The sequence below is a fragment of the Thalassophryne amazonica genome, chromosome 22 (genome assembly GCF_902500255.1).
Source record: "Thalassophryne amazonica chromosome 22, fThaAma1.1, whole genome shotgun sequence".
Classification (NCBI taxonomy): domain Eukaryota; kingdom Metazoa; phylum Chordata; class Actinopteri; order Batrachoidiformes; family Batrachoididae; genus Thalassophryne; species Thalassophryne amazonica.
Window position 1 is genome coordinate 5113299 of NC_047124.1, and position 25700 is coordinate 5138998.

Genomic DNA, 25700 nt, shown 5'->3' on the forward strand with positions numbered 1-25700 from the left:
TGTTTGAGGCACAACAGACTGCGCCCAAAATGGAGTTGACCACCATAACAACTAACCGCGTCACACCACAGAACTTGAAATATTCACAAGGCCGGCGATCACCTTAGTATTTCTTGTTTTTCTTGTTGTTTAATGCTGACAAATTATACTGTATTTGATGTCTTTCCGATGCCTGATTCTGTTTTTTTCTCTCTGTTTGAGGTGCGGCTCCATCCACAGATGGGTGTGGTGTCTATTTCTGTAACCCCCTGTCCTGTGCACCAGCAAAATTTCCTGTATATTTGTTTTTGTGAATTGTGTCGACAGCAAGGCCAAAGCAGAGGGTCGCTTCTTTGAGTCTGGTCTGCTTGAAGTTTCTTCCTGAAAATCATCAGAGGGAGTTTTTCCTTCCCACTGTCGCCTGTGTTCTTGCTCTGGGGGTTGGTAAGGTTAGATCTTACTTGTGTGAAGTGCCTTGAGGCAACTTTGTTGGTATTTGGCGCTATATAAATGAAATTAAATTAAGGCACGTCAACATTCTGTAAGCTGGAGCCGGTTATAAAACAAGATGTTTTCTGCAATTTTTTGGTAGAAGGCTAACTAGCCTAGCACAGCTACCACAAGGGCTCACCATGCTAGCTAGCTTGCATCAGACATGGGGTCAAATACTTTGCATTGTATTTAAATACAAACACAAATACTTTATATTTTGAGTATTTCAAATACAATTACAAATACTTTCTATGAACTATAAACAACAAATCAACACAAAAACTGATAAACCGGTGACAATTTATTGTGAAAATAGCATAACCAAATACTATTGATAAGTAAAGGATTGAATGTTTTATCACAAGTTACTATTATAATATCACAAGCAATAATCAAACTATCACAATATATATTCAACATGGTGTCACAGAGATTCCCAAGTTTGAAAAGTATTTGAAAAAGTATTTGTAAAAGTATTTGCAAATACTTGGGATCGGCAATATATTTGAAATACAAATACAAATACAAATACTTTGAATTCAAAATCAGAAAATATAAATGCAAATACTCCGAAAAATGTATTTAAGTATTTTCAAATACAAAAACTTTTGTATTTGGCCCCATGTCTGGCTTGCATGGAGTTACCTTTGAAATATGCATTATGGAGTAAATAGTATCAGATAACGGTCTCCGCCTCCCAAACAGTGGTGACATTACATTTATCTGTACGATGACGAACTCTGCACTGACGACACAGCTGCTGCAGCACTCACGAGAAATCACGACGCCACCACCCCAGAAAAATAAAATTTGGAGTATCGTCATGTCCTTATGGCTGTCATCTTTTCACACAACTTGTCTTTCTGTCTGACCTTTGACCCTCTCTCCTCGGTGGAGCTGGATCTCTCCGGGTCCTTGAGGAACGTGGGACCGGGTGGCAATGAAGGTTCGGCCAGGAACAGCACTGTACAGCCGTCTCTTCCTCATCTGAGGGGTGAGGGGAGGGGAGGAGGGCGGGCTGGACTCGACATGACCTCCACCACTTGGGCTGCAGACAGAGAGGGCGGCTGGGTCAAAGGTCATGCTGTCATAAAGATGCCATATTTCTAAGGGTCAACCAACACTGGGGGGTGAGTGCGCTACCTGAGCCGGCGTGTGTGCCTTCTTAGCGAATGTGTGTGAGTGTCGTGGTGTGTCTCAGACTTTGTGAGGGAGGGGCCAGGAGAGGAGGCGGGGCTTTCCAGAGCATTTGTCGCTGGCTGAGCGAATCAGAGAGCGTGGTGAGGCGAGACCGTTTCCAGCGGGGGTCCTGGTCACTCCCACTCGGCGGCGCTTTGTGTATGACGGCGTTTCTCTGAAAGGAACTACTTGTACACATAAACATGCAGTGTTAATGTCCGGGTTGCACGTGCACACGACACTCGCACAGTTCACAACTCACCAACGTCAGAGGATTTATGGATCTTAATGATTTCCGCAAGGTCAAAGTTCCCAGCGATGATCGCCACCTACAGACGAAATGAGGGATGAGCGGCAAACATCGGCGCTTTTAGAGTCAGGACGTTAACCCCACCCACTCTGTTTGATATACACTCAGGTCCATAAGTATTTGGACACTGCGCTTTCCCCACTCTTTATTAAGTGAATGGTTGCTTTAACCCTCTAGGGCTGACGCCATCGTATACAACGGCTGAGACCAAGCTTTACTAAATTATAAATAAGTTTTGAATGATATGAGATAGAAACTCACTTTTTTTTTTGCTGAAAAGTTAACTCCGCAGACTTTCGAATAAAACGTGATTGTGGGATTGCAGGGAGAGCTGTTAACAGCAATATAAAACATTTATACCAGGTGAGTGAACTGTCCAAAAATGCCCTCGGACCCCAGAGGGTTAACTGCCTTTGAATAATGTAAAAGCATCAAAGACAGAACTGAGTCACACTGAAGCCATCTTGAACTTAGATCTTCCTGATCAATACTTTTATCTAGTTGACATTAGAAGCTAATGTTTGCTAAGTTTTCAACAATTGGAAGGAAGGAAAGGAAGCGTGCCGGGGGTTAGGGATTGTGTATGTGTGAGGGGTTGCTGTGGTTACTGTTGCTAAGCAATGGGAAAGTCATCACTGTGACAGGTTGACATACCCACATACACACACCTGAGTTTTACATATAAGATCTATGAGTATATGCAGTACGTTTGTGATGACCAGTGACTCTACCTGAAAGGCAGTCTGGTTATTGTAGTTCTTTATGTCCTTATTGGCACCTCTGAACAGCAGCACTCTGGCACAGCTGTCCTGCAACACAAGCAACAATTGTTGTTGCAAAAACAAACATATCAACAAACACATAAAATTAAACCGTGTGGCTCTTTTTTTTTTTTTTTTACCTGGTTGTACAGAGCACACAGATGTAGTGCGGTGTTCCCCGATGCATTCTGGGAACTCATGTCAGCGCCGTAGAACAGCAGGTGCTCCAAGTGCTGCACGTTACCATAGCGACACGCCTGAACTCACACACACATGCATGCGCGTGCACAGAAAATATATATAATTGTACAGGGTTTAACTTGTCATCAGGTAGAGATGTGACGGTGTGTGTGTGTGTGTGTCTGTGTGCGTGGTACACGTGTGTGTTACCTGGTGGATTTCCTGCCATCCGTTCTCATCAGTCATCCCTGAAACCATAACAACAAGGATTCTTTCAGCAGCAAAGTGCTTTGCACAGACAAAACAACTAAATGAAGAAAGCATCAAACAAACTGCGATGTTTAAAGGTCAATGGTGATGTCATCAGGCAGACGGACATTAGCCGTGACAACTCGCATGTTTACTCTCCTGACCTGTGACCTTTTACACCTCCTGATTGAACCACAGACACACAGCATGAACACACGTTGTACAACGTCCAGATAACAGGAACCCTCTGTCTTCAGAAAAATAATTTAGGGTTTAAATCATCCCAGTGAGATTCTGAGATATTATCACGATTAACGCAAGAAGATACTATCCACTTCTCCATGGAAACGGACTGAGAAAAAAAAATGCTTGTTACAGACCACCTACTATACAAGAAGTAAACAATCACTAAGACTGGTGAGCTTCAGTCCTCAACATGCCACAAACAGGCAGATATCAAAGTAACGTTCAACAGGAAGCACAAAGGACATATGAACCTAAGACCAGTCACTTAATAATAATAATAACAGGCTCCGCCCACTAATCTGCAAGTTTATGCAGTAAAACAAACATGATGCGATGTTATTAATTCAATAAATGTGTGCTTAATTTGGGATTTTTGTACATTATTGTGTACTTTTTATTGGCATTAATTAATAATTATAATATAATTAAATGTGGTCGGGTTTGGTTTCAGTGTGGAAGGTTGACTCTTGATCATATTAGAACAAATATGACTAATGTGGTACTAATTACCGGTCAGTTCTTCTTTGACCCTTGGAGCTCGTACCTATAGTGGCATGGTCCTGCAGTAGCAGCTCACAGCAGTAGGGGGCGCCACCCACCATGGCAGAGTGATATAAAGGAGTCAGACCTCTGCTGTCTTGTAGTCTGGAGACGCTCCGAGGTCCAGCAGGGTCTAAGGACCAGAACACGACACTATGAGGGAATCTCAGATAATCTGGATTAAGACCATTCAGCACTAATCTGCCCCCTGGTGGATGAAAGTATGAAGGTCCTTAAGCTTCACAGATGGTCAATACGTCAGTGAAGCTGGACTTATTTTGCATTCAGGACAACACTGAAATTCACATATGACCTAGCTTCTCTGTTATCCACAATCTTCAGCGAGGCCGAGCTACAGTGTGTTGTTTACTCGGATGTAAGACTCGGCTTTAAATGAATGATGATCTCACAGTGAGCGCTGCGCTGTTCCTGCACAGAACGGCGCGGTGCAGAGCGGTGATCCCGTCTCTGGTCCTGAAGTCCAGGTGAGCTCCTCCACTGCGAAGAGCTTTAATCAACTCACAGCTCTCCTCCAGCTGGACCGCCAAAGTGAGGGGACACTCTGAGAGACACACACGACGCCATCAGACAAACTAACCAAATCACGCCAGTGTCAACTTTGCAGCATCTGTGATCACCTCCGGTGTCGGAGTCATGGAAGTTTGGGTCCAGGCCCTTTTCCAACCATTTGGAAACCTTCTCCACATTCTTCTGATGGACATGTTCCATAAACCGCTTCAGGTTACCCTGAAAAAGGACAACAAAATGTAAATAAATAATTAAATAAGGTGAGCCTTTAATTTTCATTATTTTATTTTATTTATTTATTTATTTTTACAAGCAGCAGAAATGTGAGTAGTTGGGAAGTGAAGCGGTTAAAGCGACATCATGCTCTTAACCCGACTCACCGCTGCACAATCGACAAACGTTACTGGATTAAGAGTTTTTATTGGGCGGGTTTTTAAAGCAATTTTAATCAAACTTGGTGGAAAAACTCAGGAGACTGTCCTCTCCCAACACAGGCCATGTCAAGGTCAAAATGTCAAAGGTCAAGATAAGCTCAGTGGTTATCTTCAGCTGTCTGTGGTGGTCTCTTAAAACAGCAAAGAGCAATTTCATTCAAGCTTGGTGGATGAACTCAGTGGGCCATCCTCTCCAAGCACAGGTCATGTCAATGTTATAGGTGAAAGGCCAAGGTTGCAGATGAAAGGTCAAAGGCAAATCAGGGGTCACTGTCAACTATCCACTGCAGTACCTTCAAAAAGCAAAGAGCAATGCCAATCAAACTTGGTGGGAAAACTCAGGGGACTGTCCTCTCCTAACACAGGTCATGTCAAGGTCAAAGGTCAAGGTAAGCTCAGCTGTTATCTTCAGCTGTCTGTGGTGGTGTCTTCAAAAAGCAAAGAGCAATTTCAGTCAAGCTTGGTGGATGAACTCAGTGGATCATCCCCTCCCAACACAGGTCATGTCGAGGTTATAGGTGAAAGGTCAAAATCAAATCAGGGGTCACTGTCGACTATCCACAGCAGTACCTTCAAAAAGCAAAGAGCAATGTCAATTAAACGTGGTGGGAAAACTCAGTGTACTGCCCTCTCTCAACACAGTTCATAGGTCAAAGGTCAAGGTTAAATCAGGGGTCATAATCTCAAATACATTAATGAGCGTATCTCGGAAAATAGATGAGGTAATGAAATGTAATCTTTTGCATTGACCTCTGCTGTCTTGGGGCTAACACATGAATCACACCTCTAATGTCAGTGACATCACCTGATGCCAAGTGAAGCTGAAATATTAGCTAGCGGTGGCGAACAAATGCAATAGTGTTGATGATGGTGGTGTGATGGAACAATGACAGAGTGGATGCTTATGCCGAGGGCCGGTTCCAGTGCTTAATCCAGCAGGAGTGCAGGTAAAGTCACTGCCAACAAAGTACAAACGACACATGAACAAAAACAGTTATAAATAAATAAATGATCATGCACCTGGATCATAATCAAATTAACCCTTCCTTGACCCCATGGCCTCAGCTGAATGTCACTAAAACCAGTTTAAGTACTATTAAGATATCCTGCTAAGAGACAAACAGGGCTGAAAACATCACCTCCTCAGCGGCAGAATTACACCAACGTTCTGCTGCGTCTTAAAGGTTCATGAAGTGACAAATGTGTGTGTGTGTGTGTGCATGTGTGTGTACCTTGGTGTGGAGTTTGGCCAGCTGTTTGTCGTCCACATAGCTCTGCGTATAAACTCGTCTCTTGTAACGAAACTGTTAAAAAAAAAAAACAGATGACGAATAAAGTTTAGTGCTAGCTTACTGTGCACGTGAAGTCACACTGAAAGAGTCTTTAGTTGCTGTGATGTGACGCATTAACCAGCCTCATCCACAAGAAGAATCTTCACCACTTAGACCACAACCACGGAACTCTGAGAAATAAGATACTTTGGGTATACCAAGATATGAGACTCAAGGGCGAATCCGAATTAAACCGAGTCACCCGTGATTGTTTGACACATTTCAAACTCCATCCAGTTTAACTTTCAGGAATTTTCAAAGTTTCTACTAAAGTAAACCAAGATTTTGTGTTTTAATCCGTCCCCTCAATCTGTGATTGATCAGATTATCAAGTGATTTGTTGCGTCTGAAGGTCTGGACTACACGGTTCGATTTTACCTGATCCCGCGGCAACAGTGTCATATTAGCTTGACATCTAATGACAAACTTCAGAAGAAATCTGTCTGAAGTATAAACCTTTCCTAGAGCAGACTGCTTTGGTATCGATCCGCATGTTGATTTGGCAGAACTTTTCCACCAGATGTCCTTCTTACTGCAACTTCAGACGCACAAGAACAATGGGCACGGTGGGCGTGAACCCTGGACCCTCTTGCTGGAAAGGAAAACCATGACATGACCAGGAGTCATGACAGTAGATTACCTTTAAGTAACTAACTTACTCTTTAGGATAGTTAGACACTGAGGAACATCGGTGCTGCTGCTTATCTGTGGATTCTGTAGGGTGAAGTGGATGAGAGTCTATGACTCCCCTTGATGGGACTCCAGTCCATCACAGGTCACTTCCCCAGCTGAGGGCGGTACCCATTTACAGCTGGGTGAACTGGAACAAGGCAGATGAAGGGTCTTGTTCAAGGATACAGACAGGTGGCCTGACCGGGAATCAAAACCAGGTTTATATATTGGCGGTCCAACTCCTTATCCCACTACGCTACCAGCTCTGGCTAATTAGCATGTAGCGGTCTTACAAATGAGCCTGCACTAAGAAATCACATATTCCAATTAGCCACATGACACTGCTACCAACTGTGTGATTTCTCTTAAAGAACTGAACCTTAAATCTGTGAAATTAAACATGCTTCCATTGTGTCAAAAGTTTTGTCAGGAGTCTTTGTGCCACCGACACATAAGGTCCGCCTCCACATAGGTACAGCGACACACTCTGAAGCGGAATAGTTTTTGTGGAGGTTAAGCAGAAGGGGATGAGGACCTTGCCAGGTCTCCAGATCAACAAACAATTGACAGAGGCAGGTATCGACAGGTCAGTGGGAGGTTAGGGATAAGTTCAGGGTGATAACTGAGGTCAAGCTAATAGCTTTAAGTCGCAGCGCTTAGTGTCAGAACGCTGGCGGTTGACTTTGACCTCCGCATCTTTACAATAACTTGCTCAAAGTCACCAACCAAATCTAACTCCAACCCAACGTGCCATTCCGTGCTGGTACCGTTACGTGCTCACGCGCAATGAGATGATGGTAAATTAAGAGTAGCCACTGGCCAGCAGGAGGTATTATGCAAGCAAAGCCCTCGACACAGCAGAGTCCAAATCTGTGTCCAGGTGCTGCTGCTGCGGGGTTTTACGGCCAAACCCGTCTCTACGGTCATTCATACATCACACATAATGCTGAATGGTGTTGGAGACTGCGAGCTTGGGACTGTACCTCCAGGTATGGGATGGGTGTTATGGGAGGGAGAGGATACTCCTTCAGCAGCCGCTCCTCGTCCAGAAACTTCCCAGCTCGGCCGTTGAAGGCCGGCTGGAAGAGACCATAGTTCAAAACATCTGAGAGCGACTGAGTCAGTGTCACCAGAACCCTCTGCTTACTGGTCCAAACCGGTAACTCTGGGTCCAACCGCAAACACTTCTAAAATTGAGACCAAAAATAAATAAATAAATAAAACTTTGGTTTCATTCATGTAGTTTTTCTGTGACTATGATGTTGACCAAGGAGGTAAAGTTCACAACCATGTTTGTCTGTGAGCAGGATTACCAAATAAACAAACAAACAAACAAACAAAAACACTGCTGAACCTGTTGGTGGGGCATGGACTGGTAAATGGGGCAGATCCAGGGAAAACACTATCGCCAACATTTAAAGACTGTCAACATTTCTGTCAGTTTCTCCAAAAATCAAACCCTAAGGCATGAATAACAAGGGTTCAGCATGCTGCAAATGTTTCTGACATATAAAAAAACAGACTGAGACATGAGTGATGGATTCGGGCGGCGGTGGGAGGGACAACTATGAGTCCTGTTCTGGACTCGATCTGTCAGCGAGTTACCGTCTGCTGCAGGTCCGGGATGCCAATGCGGACAACAATGCTGTTTCCAGGGGGCGTGTCATCAACGTCATCATCCCTGGCAACAGCAGAGCCTGTCGGGTTGCCGTTAGTGACCGCCTGTTGCCGTGGGCGATCATGTTTGGTGTCAGCAGCCGGACTCAGAGGCATGTGGCTGAAAAACAACAAAACACTGCAACAATTAGCTAAAAAAAACAAAAAATTTTTGCATTTTGCATGATACTAGCTAACGAGCTAATAAGTTACACTTGACAGCTAATAGTTTCTATTTTCTCTTTCTAGGCCAGTTTTTCTGTTCCATCATGTGACAGCAACATTTTTTTAAAACTCTCATAGGATAGGCCGACCATTAGCAAGCCAACTAGCCAGATAGCGTAGGCTTAGGCTAGTCATTGTGATGGCATGTTATAAATGTTGATAGTATCTTCATTATATCTGTGTTCCCCTGCACTGTGAAGATGTGACAAAAGCTTCTCCAATCACAGACACTGAAGCATGTAACTCTTTCATTGGCATTGTGGGTGTCATGGTGGGACACGTTAGAATGAAAGAACACTTTTATGATCGATTTTCTACTGTTTGTAACTTGCTTTATTTACTTTGGAATTTTGTACAATATGTACTGTATGTTTCCTTTAATTGTTGGGTCCCCTTTTAACTTTTGTATCTTTGTTGTACTATCTACAGTATTTCAAAATTCTTAATCTGTTCCATAACTAAATACTATTTTATTATATATTGGATGAATTATTTAGCATTTTTTAACAATTTTTTATTTAATTCCCGATCATGTTGTAGAGAAGTCATGTGTGCTTTTTATAGGCTCTGTGAACAATGAGGAAAAAACTAAATTTTATTTTGATTGTTTAGCAATTCCTGTCCCCACATTCTCTTCCACTAATAACGTCCTCAGGATGTGACCTCACGTCCTGTTTTCAAACACACACAATGTCATCTGTGCGCACAGAAATGTCCTTTTTCAAGCTGTCCTTACATTTTTTCCACCTCGAACACGAATGCACCTATGGAGTTGGTTTTGTTTTATTTTGGTGACACGACACGACACGATGCGACTAACTGCCACCAGCGAGGTCACGCTTTCTCTTATGTCTGTTTGTGGGTTTGATGCCTCATGAATGACACATCAAATAAATTCAAAAAGTCATAAAATGTGTCAAAAAGCTGGAAGCTGAGTGTTTGAAAGAAATACAAACTGGACTTTTATACATTATATATATATATATATATATATATATATATATATATATATATATATATATATATATATATATACACACACAACACTATAGATGAAATACACATCAACTGATAGTCGTCTCACCAAAATAACCTTCAAAGCTTGATAACTATTTAAGTCCTAAATTGTGACTTAATTTTGTTTTATTTACTATATAAATGGGTTGTGAGAGACGGGTTTAAACAATCACACTGTTCTGGTCTGAAATTGATTTTTAAATAGATACATAGTACTGTATATCAGTTTGAACTAGATTAAAATTTTTCTTATTTTGGGATAAAATTGTTTTAAGTTAGTTTTCAGAATGATCTAAGTTGCTCTTCAACCAAAACTGATTTGAAAGGAGCATTTATGTGATTGTGAAACAGAAAAGAATGATAAACATAAACAATATTTATCTAAATTGGAAAAAACTTGAATTGAATGACACTTTAGCACATGCCACAACCAGAGTAAGGTTTTGTTTTACTTTTTAATAAAGAAGAATGATTTAAATGTGTTTTAAAGCAGATATCAGGTGTTTTTGAATGAACCTAAACCACTGGGTAAAACTATTTAAACTGGCTTGAGTTAAAGTAGTGAATATTTTGGTTTTAACTCCATAAATGACTTTAAAGAGGTTGTAAATTAGATGCTTTTCATTTTTGTGCTGTTTCAAATAAATATCATCTTGTGGTACATATTAAAACTGGTTTAAAACTGAAAAAAAAATGTTATATAAAAATTTATCAGATGTAGACTCACTCAGGGGGAGGAGGAGTAACAGGAAGACAGAGGATGGGAAGGAGAGGAAGAGTAGTAGCCAGTAAACCAGTATTGATAAGTATGTCAGGTATTTATATTTGTGTATTTATATTTGCAAACTTTTTTTTTCTTTACTTTGCTTTTGATACTCTGTGTGCTGCTGTACAATGTTGCTGGAACCTCAATTACCCTGAGGGAGTCTTCCCAAGCCATGAATAAAGTTCTATCTAATCTAATCTAGACAATTTCTTCAATAAAACAAGTAGTTTTACACAACAAACATTTAATACGTTTCTACAAAGTGGGTCTTTGTACGTTTTAATGATTAAACACATATATAATCAACATGGTTTTCTGATTGGTTATAATGGAATTAATGGATTCTTTTTTTTTTTTGATCGGGATCACCACAATGGACATGCATGTTGATTTGGCGCAAGTTCTACACTGGATGGACATCCTGACGTCGCTCTAGGACCAGATGGAGCATGGTGCAGGGGTGGCGTGGAACCGGGGACCTTCTGTTCGGGAGGCGAGCACACAAACCACTTGTGATGACCATCGTGATTAGAACACATTGAATAATGAGCAGTTCTCAACATCACTGCTGTTAATTAACAGCTGATTATTATTCACGCCGTTAATGCACATAGGTCGGAAGTTAAAACTTAACACACGTCACGATGCACATGGGGGAGAGACGGAGATGAGTTATGAGTTGTCATAGAAACTGGAACAGCAGGGAATCCTGTGCTTATCTCCCTTTGTCAACTGTGTGTGTGTAATGGGGGGGAAAACTGATCTACATGCTGTTGCTATGGTAACGCTGTTGAACAATTTTCACAGTTCCCGTTAAAACTAACAGCTGACTCCCCTTCCTCACCCCCTCCCCTCTTCTACCTCGCTCACCACTGTACCTGGAGAAGTCTGGTCCTAATGCAGTATCACCTGCTGTCCTGTAGAGGGTGTCTGCACTGTTAAGAGACCGCTGGATTCTGATTGGCTACAAAGCCACAATCAAGTATCGACTTCCTTTCTTCGATTAAGACTGTGATCACAAAATTAGACACACTTCTTCACTGTAAAACAATCCATCTTGTTAATCTGTAAGAGCTTTAAGAAAGGAATTATTCAGTTTTAAATAGAGCCCGATATGGATTTTTTGAGGCCGATGCCGATAACGATATTTGCATGAAAAGAATGCTGATAATCGATAAATCGGCTGATTTGCCGATAGCCGATAAAGAGTTGAACTGAAACGGGAGAAATGTGGGGTGAATGTAATCGTAAAGTTATTACAAACAACATCCTTATAAACTTACTTGTATGCTTTGTCAGCCGATCAGTGAAGTGTGATGACGAACTATGGGGGCTGGTGATGAACACATTTAAGCAGGCGTGTAAACAGCTCTCAGTTGAATGGAGTCAGAGCTCCATCTCCTGGACAAACGGTGCAAGGACATTTTACATTGCCGGCACAAACATTATTTCAGTAACTGTTCTGTTTATGAGAAATTATCGGCGTTCTGTTGGCAAAATTTCGGCCGGTAGTGAGTACTTTGAAAAGGGCTTATATCGGCCAATAATATCGGCCGGCCGATATATCAGTCGGGCTCTAGTTTTAAGACATTCTTGTTTTGTCGGCACACAAGTAAGTTGCCCATAAGGGCAACAGACACAGCTGTAATTTCTTATTTTTACCAAAAGTTAACTTTTCAAATGACTTTTCAAATCCTTGCCGCACATTTGAGCAGCTTTTGTCGCCATCTATCAGGCAATGTGAGTATTTCAAGGATTCTGGTACATTTCCTACTTGAAAACACAAAATGTATTTTTTTTAAAACGGAATCTATAAAAATCAGAAATGCATGATTTTTTGGCACACAGAGTTTTTACCTCCCAGTATTAATGTATATAAATTTTGATTTTGAGAGATTTATGGTTCTTGAGTTTTACGATACGAAGGAAGAATGGAATTTCTCCTGACAAGCACAACTTCCAGATGTGAAAAATCTAACAAAAGGATGAGAAGTGAGACACCAAAGACTAAACGTGCAGTGGCTTCAGTCTAAACTTTTCCTCCAGAGACAAAGCAGTGCAAACACACCGCTACTTTCCAACCAACACAGTTCAAATTTTCACATGCAGTGCCCATAATTATTAAGCAATGAGTGCGGCCACAGGGGTGCTTGTCTTAAAATGAGATCATGAGGTCATGCTGCTGCATCATCAGTCACCAAAAACGTGGTCTAAAGTCAAGCAGTTTTTCTATTCTGCTTGTACAATGCATTACTCAGATATGCTTTACAAAAACGGATTCACAGAGCTCGTACAATCTGTAAAGAACAACATTTTAATTTTAATTTTTTTAAACAAAATAAGAGTAAATACAAATATAAAAATAACCATTTTGGTCTCACTGCTTCCCCTCAGGGGGCTTTAGTGTTCTTTTTGTGCTCAGTGTACCAACATGTTGCTCATAGAGCCACCAACATGCCATTTAACAGATAATTTGAATGGTTTGTTTCACGTTACGTCTGAAGCACACTTATGAGTAACTGACTATATACAACCCCTTCTGAACTCAGATTATCCTGTAAAATAGCAAAGTGGGTTTGGACACGCCTCAAATGTGTTACCGCCAAAATCAGCCCTTGATATCTTCTACCTAAACAACTGAGAATCTTTTTCAATTGAGCTGATATGAAGAACTGTTTGGATGGATCCTGAAACTGGTTTTAACTTTGGGGGTAGAGGAATGACACTTTAAAAAGAAGAATACATATTTTAAACTTTACAACAAAGGCTGTTTTACTGCATAAAAGATCTTTTTTAGGGTTAGGGTTAGACTACACATCATACATTTTTAAAGGGTGGCCACTGAACTCCGGAAGGTGGCTAGTAAATTGGTAAAAAAAAAAGAAAAAAAAAAGTGGTATTAATTTGTTGGAACAAACATGAGGTAGGCATAACTTTGTTAATGGGGGCACATGTTTGTATTTAAACCTTGATATGAGTGAGAGCTTGTTACTACCTGACAACATAGTTTGACCTGTTTCTAATATTTTGGCTTCTCACTATATGATGAGAGGGACAAAATATTACAAACAGTTAAATATAGTTTTGTCCAATCAGAACTGGGCTGAAGAAGGAGCCCGAATAAAGAACTGTGGTCGTATTTAGTACGTCACAGTCGTGCCTATTTTTCCGTAAAATGAAAGCGCCAACATTTCCGTGAAGGAAAGAGCTGACAGGAGTCAACAGTTGAGATGTGGAAGTTGTCTCAAATGTTTGTAAAGGGATTTGTGTGCAGGCTGCTCTTTGTCTCAGTGCAGTCCTCCACAAAGCTGACCAAACTACTGTTTTTTATCCCCCCGGGTCAAAGCATGTTACATGTCATTTCAATGTAGCGCTGAGACAATTAGGCAATGTTAAAAAATAATTATCATTTAATGATTTATCAAGAAAATAAAGCCACATCTCGACTTGTCGCAGTTTCTCAAATGTGAGGATTTGTTTCTTTCTATTTAAATCTGATCCACATCAAGATAAAACCCTCTGAAGAGCTTCAAATGTCCAAAAAATGGATTCAACCAGATATTATTTTAAATTTTCAGATGCAGAAAAGCGTCTTGTAATATTTATAGCTTCCAGTAAAAGCCTCCTAATTGCTGCAACAGAGTTTCTCACTAAGAAGGAACTTTTGACTTGGCAGATTTTACAGCACCTTATGCCATTAGTCTCCTAATTATCATGGAATTTAACAGATTTATCTTTGACATTATTGCACGATGTGGTCCTGACCCATGATTTTGTTTTGTTTTTTAAAAGTTTGATCATTTTTGTGATGTATTTTTTGTAATAACCATTTAGAAAGGTGCTGAGAAATGAATTGTATTATTGCGAAACTGAAGTGAGGTGCCGCTTTGTATAATAGAACAGAAATTAATAGCAGAAGCAATAAAAATCTTAACTGAAAATGATGCTGGATACACGTCTGACTCAAAATCTAATCGAACAATGTCACTCCTAATTTAATTAAAAGCCAATCATTTTTAAGACATTGTGTCGTGATCTCTGCTGTAATGAAATCATAACGTCATTTTTGCAATTCTTTCTTTTGGGGGGGTGGGGGGGGGGGGATCCTTCAACTCTTTATCACTTCTTTTAAAGACGACAGTCCTCGTACTCATCCTACAGTGCATCCGGAAAGTATTCACAGCACTTCACTTCTTCCACATCTTGTTATGTTACAGCCTTATTCCAAAACGGATGAAATTCACTTTTCCCCCCTCAAATTTCTACACACAACACCCCATAATGACAACGTGAAAAAAAGCTGTTGGTGTTTTAGATCACGCGTACATAAGTATTCACAGCCTTTGCTATGAAGCTCAAATTGAGCTCAGGTGCCTCCTGTTTCCACTGATCATCCATGAGATGTTTCTTCAGCTTAACTGGAGTCTACCTGGGGTAAATTCAGTTGAAACATGATTTGGAAAGACACACGCCTGTCTACATATAAGGTCCACAGTTGCAGTCAGCACCAACCAAGCATGAAGTCAAAGGAATTGTCTGTAGACTCTGAGACAGGATTGTCTCGAAGCACAATCTGGAGAGGAGACAGAAACCTATTTCTACTGCTTTGAAGGTCCCATATGAGCACAGTGGCCTCCATCATCGGTAACTGAAGAAGTTCAGATCCACCAGGACTCTTCCTAGAGCTGGCCGCCCATCCAACTGAGCCTTTGGGGAGAAGGACCTTAGTCAGGGAGGTGACCAAGAACCTGATGGTCACGCTGTCAGAGCTCCAGCATTCCTCTGTGGAGAGAGGAGAACCTTCCAGAAGGACAACCATCTCTGCAGCAAGCCACCAATCTGGCCTGTATGGTAGAGTGTCCAGACGGAAGCCACTCCTCAGTAAAAGGCACATGGCAGCCCTTCTGGAGTTCAATTTAATTCAATTTATTTTCATTATATAGCGCCAAATCCAACAGAGTTGCCTCAAGCCGCATCACACAGGGAAGGTCTAACCTTACCAACCCCCAGAGCAACACTGGTAAGGAAAAACTCCCTCTGAGGAAGAAACCTCAAGCAGACCAGACTCAAAGGGGTGACCCTCTGCTTGGGCCATGATACAAACATAAATTACAGAAGCAATTCACAGAAACAATTCACGGACGAATATACAAGAAATGCTGTTGGCGCACAGGACAGGAGGATCGCCAACATGAATACAACTCCCATCTCTGGATGGAGCTGCACCTTAAACAGAGAGAAAAAATAGAATCAGGCATCAGAAAGACAAAAAATACTGTATAATTTGCCAGCCTTAAACAACAAGAAAAACAGAGAAATACTAAGGTGATCGCCGGCCACTAGCCCTAAACTTCACTAAAAGATCCAGAATTTAGGTAAAGTTGAGGCTGCGGCCCGCTCCAATTACTAATAAATGAATTAAAAGAGTAAAAAGCGTAAAACAAAACTGTACCAGTATGCTAGCCATATGAAAGGGAAAATAAGTGCATCTTAAGTCTGGACTTGAAAATCTCCACAGAATCTGACTGTTTTATTGATGCAGGGAGATCATTCCACAGAACAGGGGCACGATAAGAGAAAGCTCTGTGACCCACAGACTTCTTATTCACTTTAGGGACACAAAGTAGTCCTGCACCCTGAGAATGTAAAGCCCGGGCCGGTACGTAAGGTTTAATTAGGTCAGCTAGGTAGAGAGGTGCTAGTCCATGAATAATTTTATAGGTTAGTAGCAGAACCTTAAAATCTGAGCTCACTGGGACAGGAAGCCAGTGAAGGGATGCCAAAATGGGTGTAATGTGGTCAAACTTTTTGCTTCGTGTCAAAAGTCTGGCTGCTGCATTTTGAACCAATTGGAGACCCCTAATGCTAGACCAGAAAATAGAACATTGCAGTAGTCCAATCTAGAAGAGATAAATGCATGGATCAGGGTCTCAGCATCAGTCATAGACAGGATGGGACGAATCTTCGCTATATTTTGCAGGTGGAAGAAAGCAGTCCTAGTAATATTTCTAATGTGGAGACCAAAGGACAATGAAGGATCAAAAATTACCCCAAGGTTTCTCAGTTTGGCAGTGAGATGTATGACACATGAGCCGAGGCTGAGCGTTAACTGGTCAAATTGATGCCGATGTCTCACTGGACGAAGAACCATCATTTCAGTCTTATCAGAGTTTAAAAGTAGGAAGTTTCTAGACATCCAGCTTCTCACTGCTGCAATGCAATCTTCTAAGGATTTTATGTGAACAAGATTACCAGCAGTTATCAGCATGTATAACTGAGTATCATCTGGATAGCAGTGAAAGGTAATCCCAAAACGCTGCAATATGTGCCCAAGGGGTGCTATATAAAGGGAGAAAAAAAGGGGGCCTAAGACAGACCCCTGTGGAACCCCAAATTTCATGTCACTGAGGTTCAAGGTAGTGTTACTGTACAAAACACAGCGAGAACGACTGGTCAAGTATGACATCAGCCATGCAAGGGCACTCCCAGTAATCCCAAAATGATTTTCCAGCCTATCAAGTAGAATATGATGATCCACTGTATCAAATGCAGCACTGAGATCTAACAGCAACCGTAGTGGTGTCCGAATCCATTGTAAGCAGAAGATCATTCACCACTTTAGTGATAGCCGTCTCTGTGGAATGATATTTTCTAAAAGCAGACTGCAGTGGCTCAAAGATTATCTCAGTAAGATAGTCCTACGAGCTGCCGTTGACACCACTTTTCCAGAATTTTAGAGAAAAATGATAGATGTGATATCGGCCGATAGTTTTTCAATACACTAGGGTCAAGATTAGTTTCTTAAGTACTGGTCTAATCACTGCAGATTTGAAACATTTAAGACAAAAGGCACCTCAAGGACTCTCAGACCAGGAGAAAAAAAATTCTCCGCTCTGATGAAACAAAGATTGAACTCATTGGCATCATGTTTGGAGGAAACCAGGCACCATCCCTACAGTGAAGCATGGTGTTGGCAGCATCATGCTGTGGGGGTGTTTTTCAGCAGCAGGAACTGGGAGACTAGTCAGGATTGAAGGTAAAGATGAATGCAGCAATGTACAGAGACATCCTGGATGAAAACCTGCTCCAGAGCGTTCTTGACCTCAGACTGGGGTGACGGTTCATCTTTCAGCAGGACAATGACCCTAAACACACAGCCAAGATATCAAAGGAGTGGCTTCAGGACAACTCTCGTGAATGTCCTTGAATGGTCCAGCCAGAGCCCAGACCTGAATCTGATTGAACATCTCTGGAGGAGATCTGAAAATGGCTGTGCACCGCTGCCCCCCATCCAACCTGATGAAGCTTGAGAGGTGCTGCAAAGAGGAATGGACAAAACTGCCCAAACATAGGTGCACCAAGCTTGTGGCATCATATTCAAGAAGACTTGAGGCTGGAATTGCTGCCAAAGGTGCATCAACAAAGTATTGAGCAAAGGCTGTGAATACTTATGATTTCTTAGTTTGTTCGTTTTTTTTTCATTAATTGAAAAAAAAATGTTTTTCATGTTGTCATTATGAGGTGTTGTGAGTAGAATTTTGAGGGAAGAAAATTAATTTGGTCCATTTGGGATAAGTGCTGTGAATGAGGACAGCCTTTATTGTCAATTGTACATAAATACATAGAAATGTGTCCCTCTGCATTTAACCATCCTAATTAGACACAATCCAACCACTAGGAGCAGCCGAGCAGTGAGCAGCCACAGTCCGGCGCCTGGGGACCAACTCCAGATGTGAAGACACTGCCTTGCTCAGGGGAAGAGAAGGAGCAAATCCTTAATAAGCATGTTTTGTTCTGTTTTGTTTTTTTTTTATTGTGCAAGGAAACCGGAGTGCCCAGAGGTAACCCACGCAGACATGGGCAGAACATGCAAACACCCACACACAAAGGGCAAGAAGCGATCCCACAACCTTCTTGCTATGAGGGAGCAGTGCTAACCACTAATCCACCGCGCTGCCCCTTTCTTACTTTCTGGATGCACTGTATATAATAAGACTTCTTTTTTCCTCCACCTCAGGAAGCAGTAATGTCTTCTGTCAGCAGTCACGGCACATTTGTCCAAAGTGCGCCGTCTCCATCTTTGCGCTTGTTGGAGATGTGAATGGGTCCTTCAGGAGCAGCAGCAGCGTTTTTGCTGCTAACAGCAGCTGTTTTTCTTCTGATTCGTCTCTCTGCAGGAACTGAAACGTCCCGTTATGTAACGCCTCCTCAGGTATGTCTTCAGGCTTCCTTTGGGTCCGACCTCATGTCCTCTTTGAAGCGGGCACTTTGTCCCACTTTGTCTCTGGATCATGGCTCGCCGAGAGGTGGAAATTCCTCTCTCAGGGGGACCTAGCGGGAGGCTGTGTCCTGAAATAATTTGCGGGGTGTGATTTGATCATTTCCAGTTTTGTCCTGAGCAGAGCTGCTGTCCTCCCAACAGCTGCTACATGATAGCAGCTACGGTCTTTATCTGGAATAAGACTGAAATTCAACATAAGATTGACGCCTACGAGGCTCTGGCTGGAGTCCTCGGTGGGAAATCAGTTTCAGGCTTTAATCTTTGATGTCAGTAATTCACTTTTAATGACTCAGACTTCAATACCAAATCATAAAATCCAGATATTAATTTAGCAAAAATTCAATTTCAACTGTTATGACGAGACGACTCAATTATAAGAAAAAATACGATACTGAGCTATACAAAAAACACAACTGTGCCAATTTACTAATCAATTAATCGTTCAGCTCTACACACATACATGTCTCATGGAACTCCTGTCTGCAATAAGCATGTTTTTCCACGTTTTGCATTCAGAATGAATCTGATGGACAATCAGCGGAGGCAGAGTGAAGTCGCCGCCGTTGCATTGCATAATTCAGAAAGACGGGATGTTCCTTGATGGTGAGAAGAGCGTCTGTGTTGGCAGCTGACAATGATCACACCACCAGCCTCGCCGCGAGCTGACCAGAATGACAAACCGGCTTCAAACCATCATTATCCACAAACTCTCCGAGGACTATGAGAAGTTTGGTTTCTCAACAAACATGTCATTCAATGATCGATTACCCACTAAGAAAGTAACAGCATTACTTATTACAAACGAGCCGCAGAAAAAGTAAGCAGTAAAGGGCCGTTCCCATCAAGTACAGTTTGAAAGTCAAAATAAATTAATTACTGTCGAGCCGTTTAGATTTTAAAACGGATGTATCCAGAATGATTTTGTGAGGATCCAGATTTGCCTCCAGCTCTGGTACAAACCGCCACCAAGGTTTTTGAACACACAAAGTCCTTAGTGGAAGTAAATATCCAACAGTCAAAGTCGAGGTGGTTCCATTGGATAGGAGTCAAAATGGCCCCAAGTCAAAAAGGCTGCAGGTCAATACAACCTCTGACCTAAATGGCCCCAACTCAGAACAGCCCTTTGCTAAAGCAGTCCCTGAGCAAAATGGCCTCTAAAGAAATACTACATTTGCATTATTTATTGGTTTATACAACTACAAAGACTTTGAGTATTTTGAGCATCATTTCAAACATGTCAAGTATGTAAGAAATGAGTTGGGGTAACTCCAACCCTAAACGTTTTCTGAGACGGTTGGATGGACTTACCCCTTCTTTCAAATCTATGATTGCCCTTCAGAATCTAGAAGTGGAATAATAGCAACATTCCTATTGGGACCATTTAGGTCATGGGCCGTTTTGGTAAAAGGGCCATTTCGACTCATTACCGATCAGTTTGGTGGAACACAGTTTCACCAAATGTTCCAACCAGCATAAATTATTCTTCTATATGTTGAGGTCAGACGTCAATCACAGCTGCCCACAAATCTTGAAATTAACAATCTTGATACGACACAGTCAAAAGTAAAAACTACCATAAATAAATAAAATGGCAGAATCCTTCTTGATTAAAGTAATTAAACTGGTCATTGCAGTTGTATGACATCACTCTACCGTAAAACATATTGTAAACCCACTCGGTAGAGGATATGAGGTAATTAGCCACGTCAGGTGGTGCTATTATAGTTAGCCAGGTCAGCTAGCTTCTCTGGCTAGCATGTAGCTGGCTCAACGGTCTTTTGGGAAAAGCTGCTCCGTCTCATGCATTTAAGGATGAAGTAATTCGGATGAAGTTTAGGAGGGGGAGGCACCCAGCTGAAAAACGGCCAATCAAAAAAAAAACTGGCTCGACTGTTGAATATCAAGAGTTGCAAAAAGTAAAAAAGGTAGGCCCGTCGAAATAAGAAATTTGGGGGAGGGGAGTTGCTGAGCAGTTTGTAAAGATGTATGGAGCCATCTTAAGATGGCCATTTGTACTGTGAATCAGTCGTTAATAACGACAGGATGTTGACCAACTAGTCCTGAAATAATGAAATAAACTAATTATTTTACTTAAAAATTAATCGAGGTAACGGAGGAACATTGCCAAGAGTGGGATTATAAACTGTAGTTACAATAAATCACCACACTTACCTATCGTCAGCAGTCCCATCAAACTTTTCCGATAGCCTTTACTGAGTTCTACGGGTCTGTTCAGGTCTCTCCTGGTCTGGTCTGGTCTAAAGAGCTGGACTGGAATTTTGGTGCAGCGCTTTGGTTTGAATTCTGTTTTAGCTTGAGGTGCCAGATTCTTGTGCGACTTGTCGGTTTTGATCGGTTGGACCTCAGCTGCCGGAGGAGTTCCTGGTAAAGATGGGTAGTAATCCTGTGAGGCAGTAGTGGGAGCAGTACTTTTGGCAGATCATGTAGTAGTTTTAGTAGCCAACGCAGTAGTTCCTTGTTGAATGTGAAAAGTCTGCAGGAAATCAGGTAGTATTTGCAGTAAAATGTTGTTTCTGTGTAGTAATCCTGCAGTCAGCCTCACAGTTTTACATTGTGTTCTGGGAGCAGCCCGGCCCATCCTGTGGAGAGGGAGGAGGTGAGGAAGGAAGACAGAGGGGAGAACGGGAGGTGAAGAAGAGGGAAGTCAGGATGTGACAGAGGACAAAGCAGGAGGGAGAGGAAAAAAAACAAGATCAGAGAGGATTGGAGAGTCCACACAAGTCAACAGAACCAGCTGCCATAGTTTCATCAGAACTGGATCAGACAGGTTCACAAAGCCACACAACGACGACGAACACTAATCATTTTGACGGAACACCTTTCTGCCTTCATGACATCAAATTTAGAAGCCAAACACAAGTATGACAGCAAACCTATGTCAGATTTACTCGTGACAAGCTTGGTTACACACTGGATCGTTAAATCACACAGAACCCACACACAGAAGGACTGTGTGCCGGCTAACGCTTAGAACTTCATGAGTCCTACAGCTGACCCAGGCTGGTATCGATTAGTCAGGTAGCGCCACCATGCAGAACCTATTTATGAATTTTCCAGCCATGAACAGAACATTAGTCACATATTTCTTCCAAAATAAAGAAATAAAGGATCATACCACTGAAGAAACTGCTAAACCTGTCATCAGCCTGATGCAGCACAGTTCTCTGTTCATATTTACATATTGCAGGTTCTTCAGACCTGGTCAGACTGTTCTTGGAACAGACCACTCCAATGAAGCATTCCAACACCTTAATCTCTTGCTGTCATTTTGCTTATTTGATGTCCAAAACTAGATTCCACTCAGCAGATGCAGGTATGTGAAGCCACACCATCAACAGCAGGGACATGGATACACGCTGCAGTCAAATTAGTGTATGGGTTTATAGTTGAGGTGACGAGAGCTCTTAGCAAAATTCTATTGCACCTGCATTCATGGCAAATGCCCACCAGGTGGACACACTGCTCCATTTCAAGAACCTTTATTATAGGCTGCTGTGGGATACAAACTAGATAATGATGTCTATAATGAAGATAATGATGTCCATATATGATCTATTTGTATAGTAAAAGATCCTCATTTTCAAAGGAATGTTCCTCTGGCCTCGACCAATACACCACCAAGAAATTATTTCAATCAGACGAGATGTTCTTCAGTAATGGGAGGAAATGTCAAATTTACAGACAGACACCCGGACGGATGGATGCCCAGACGGGGTGAACATAACTGCTTCCCAACTTCATTGAGTGGGGGCATAAAACACCACCATAGAAGTTTATCAATACAGGGATCGATATTACCAACACTTACAAATGTTCAGGGTAAACAGAAAGGTCGTTTGAAGAACTGGGACATTCCATCACGTTGCCCAGTTTAGACGACCCAGGTACTCTTGTTACACTGCTTGGCTCGGAAGGTTGCATCTTTTTTTTTTTTTTTTTTTTTGCCGAAAGGAACAAATTCCTTATTTTGTCCACGATCCAAACATCATTATACTGTGTACGCTTGACAGCGTGACTATGTTCAACCTTCTTCAGGAATCTTCTGCATGTTCTTCCAGTGAACAAAGTAGAAATACATATATCCATGTAGTTACAAAACTGCTGGTGGAGAGTGTACTCGTAGCATCTTGAGGAAGATGCGATTTCAAGAGAATATTTCATTTAGGAACAAAGAACACGGAGAACAAAATGACAAGATCAGGTGGGTTCTGAGGCCACCCAAACATGGACAGATGCACGGAAAAGTCAAACAAAAGGATTGTTCCCCGAGTACTTGGGAAGACATCAAATGACATGAGACCACTCCATCAGAAAGTTTGATGGAGGCTGGAAAAAGGTGTTGGTGCTTGTTGGCTTTTGAAGCCTGATGATGGTCTTCATACAGTCGGTGCTTTCAACTACATTCCAATTTCTGGATTGTTGAGAAAATATTATATTTTAATAATAATAATAATAATAATAATAATAATAACAATAATATAGATCCAGGTCTCAGGTGTTTGTCAGTTCTCTTGAACAAAATTACTTGAAGGGACAAATCTTCTAACTTCCAATCAGGAAAAATGGAACACTGAGCAATCAAACACACACTGAGGCTCTGCTCTAACTGGAATTATGGTTTATGTCTTCAGCATCCTTTAGCTTGCAGCAGTCAGTTCGTGTTCGTAGCACATTATCCTATTGGTATTTAGCCAGTAGCATACTGGTAGCCAGCATGCTAGCCTGCTGGTTTGTAGAGGTTGCCTGATCCCGGATGTTTCCGTGGTAACATACAGCAAAGGACACGTTGGAACAAGAACCAAAAGTTGGACAAAGATTTGATTAAACTTCCTGTACTCACACTTGCCGTTTCCCATCTGCGTTTCCAAGGAAACGGATGTTTGGCAGGAAAAAGTAGAGAAGACGGGGAGCACTAATAACACACTCACGCACGCACATCCACACGCATGCCTGTGTGTATTAGACCAATCCAGATCCAGTCTCAATCCTATGCAAATTTATTAAAGCTACAAATTTACATGATTTCAATTTTTCATGTACTCACCACTTTGTGTTAATGCCACAAACAGATGTGTCAGATTATTTTACTTATATTTTATTTACATATTTATTTTTTATTGTGGGCTTGGGGGGTGGTGGGTGTTGCATGATGATTGCTGAGGGGACCTCCACAACCTCAGAGTCTGTATTTCTGCTCTCTATAGGCCTTGGAGGGCATCATATTGACACCCACCTCAAGGCCCTCACACACCACGGGGCCCTACATTTCTCTGTAACCTGTGGACCGCTCACACACCTTGGGGCCGAATACTTTTCTGTACCCTGTGGGGCGCTCACACAGCACAGCGCCCAATACTTCTCTGTACCCTGTGGGGCGAGCACACACCTCGCATTCCTATACTTCTCTGTAACCTGTATGGCGCTCACACACCTCGGGGTCCTATACTTCTCTGTACCCTGTGTGGCGCTCACACACCTCGGGGTCCTATACTTCTCTGTACCCTGTGTGGCGCTCACACACTTCGGGTTCCTATACTTCTCTGTACCCTGTGTGGCGCTCACACACCTCGGGTTCCTATACTTCTCTGTACCCTGTGGGGCGAGCACACACCTCGCATTCCTATACTTCTCTGTAACCTGTATGGCGCTCACACACCTCAGGGTCCTATACTTCTCTGTACCCTGTGTGGCGCTCACACACCTCTGGTTCCTATACTTCTCTGTACCCTGTGTGGCGCTCACACACCTCGGGTTCCTATACTTCTCTGTACCCTGTGTGGCGCTCACACACCTCGGTTCCTATACTTCTCTGTACTCTGTGTGGTGCTCACACACCTCGGGTTCCTATACCTCTCTGTACCAGGTGGGCCGCTCACACACCTCGGGTTCCTATACTTCTCTGTACCAGGTGGGCCGCTCACACACCTCTGGGTCCTATACGTCTCTGTACCAGGTGGGCCGCTCACACACCTCGGGGTCCTATACGTCTCTGTACTCTGTGGGGCACTCACACACCTCGGGGTCCTATACGTCTCTGTACCAGGTGGGCCGCTCACACACCTCGGGTTCCTATACTTCTCTGTACCCTGTGTGGCGCTCACACACCTCGGGTTCCTATACTTCTCTGTACCCTGTGGGGCGAGCACACACCTCGCATTCCTATACTTCTCTGTAACCTGTATGGCGCTCACACACCTCGGGGTTCCTATACTTCTCTGTACCCTGTGTGGCGCTCACACACCTCAGGTTCCTATACTTCTCTGTACCCTGTGCGGCGCTCACACACCTCGGGTTCCTATACTTCTCTGTACCCTGTGTGGCGCTCACACACCTCGGGTTCCTATATTTCTCTGTACCCTGTGGACCGCTCACACACCTCCGGGTCCTATACTTCTCTGTACCCTGTGGACCGCTCACACACCTCGGGGTCCTATACTTCTTTGTACCCTGTGGACTGCTCACACACCGCAGGGTCCTATACTTCTCTGTACCCTGTGGAGGCTTACACACCTCAGGGTCCTATACTTCTCTGTACCCTGTGGACTGCTCACACACCGCAGGGTCCTATACTTCTCTGTACCCTGTGGGATGCTCACACACCTCAGGGTCCTATACTTCTCTGTACCCTGTGTGGCGCTCACACACCTCGGGTTCCTATACTTCTCTGTACCAGGTGGGCCACTCACACACCTCGGGTTCCTATACTTCTCTGTACCAGGTGGGCCGCTCACACACCTCGGGTTCCTATACTTCTATGTACCCTGTGGGACGCTCACACACCTCAGGGTCCTATATTTCTCTGTACCCTGTGGACCGCTCACACACCTCCGGGT

General features: G+C 42.5%; 1 protein-coding gene across 1 annotated transcript in view; it reads right to left on the minus strand.

The window, feature by feature from the left end:
- Positions 1-25700, minus strand: part of shank3b (SH3 and multiple ankyrin repeat domains 3b) — a 53298-nt gene that overhangs the window by 21973 nt on the left and 5625 nt on the right. Inside the window, 15 exon segments of the mRNA XM_034162921.1 lie at positions 1344-1555; positions 1615-1721; positions 1723-1838; positions 1913-1979; positions 2692-2769; positions 2862-2978; positions 3112-3149; positions 3941-4036; positions 4039-4069; positions 4347-4498; positions 4575-4683; positions 6131-6202; positions 7885-8088; positions 8507-8678; positions 21019-21446. Of these exon segments, the coding sequence (XP_034018812.1) occupies positions 1344-1555; positions 1615-1721; positions 1723-1838; positions 1913-1979; positions 2692-2769; positions 2862-2978; positions 3112-3149; positions 3941-4036; positions 4039-4069; positions 4347-4498; positions 4575-4683; positions 6131-6202; positions 7885-8088; positions 8507-8674 (1567 nt within the window). The 5' untranslated portion in view covers positions 8675-8678; positions 21019-21446.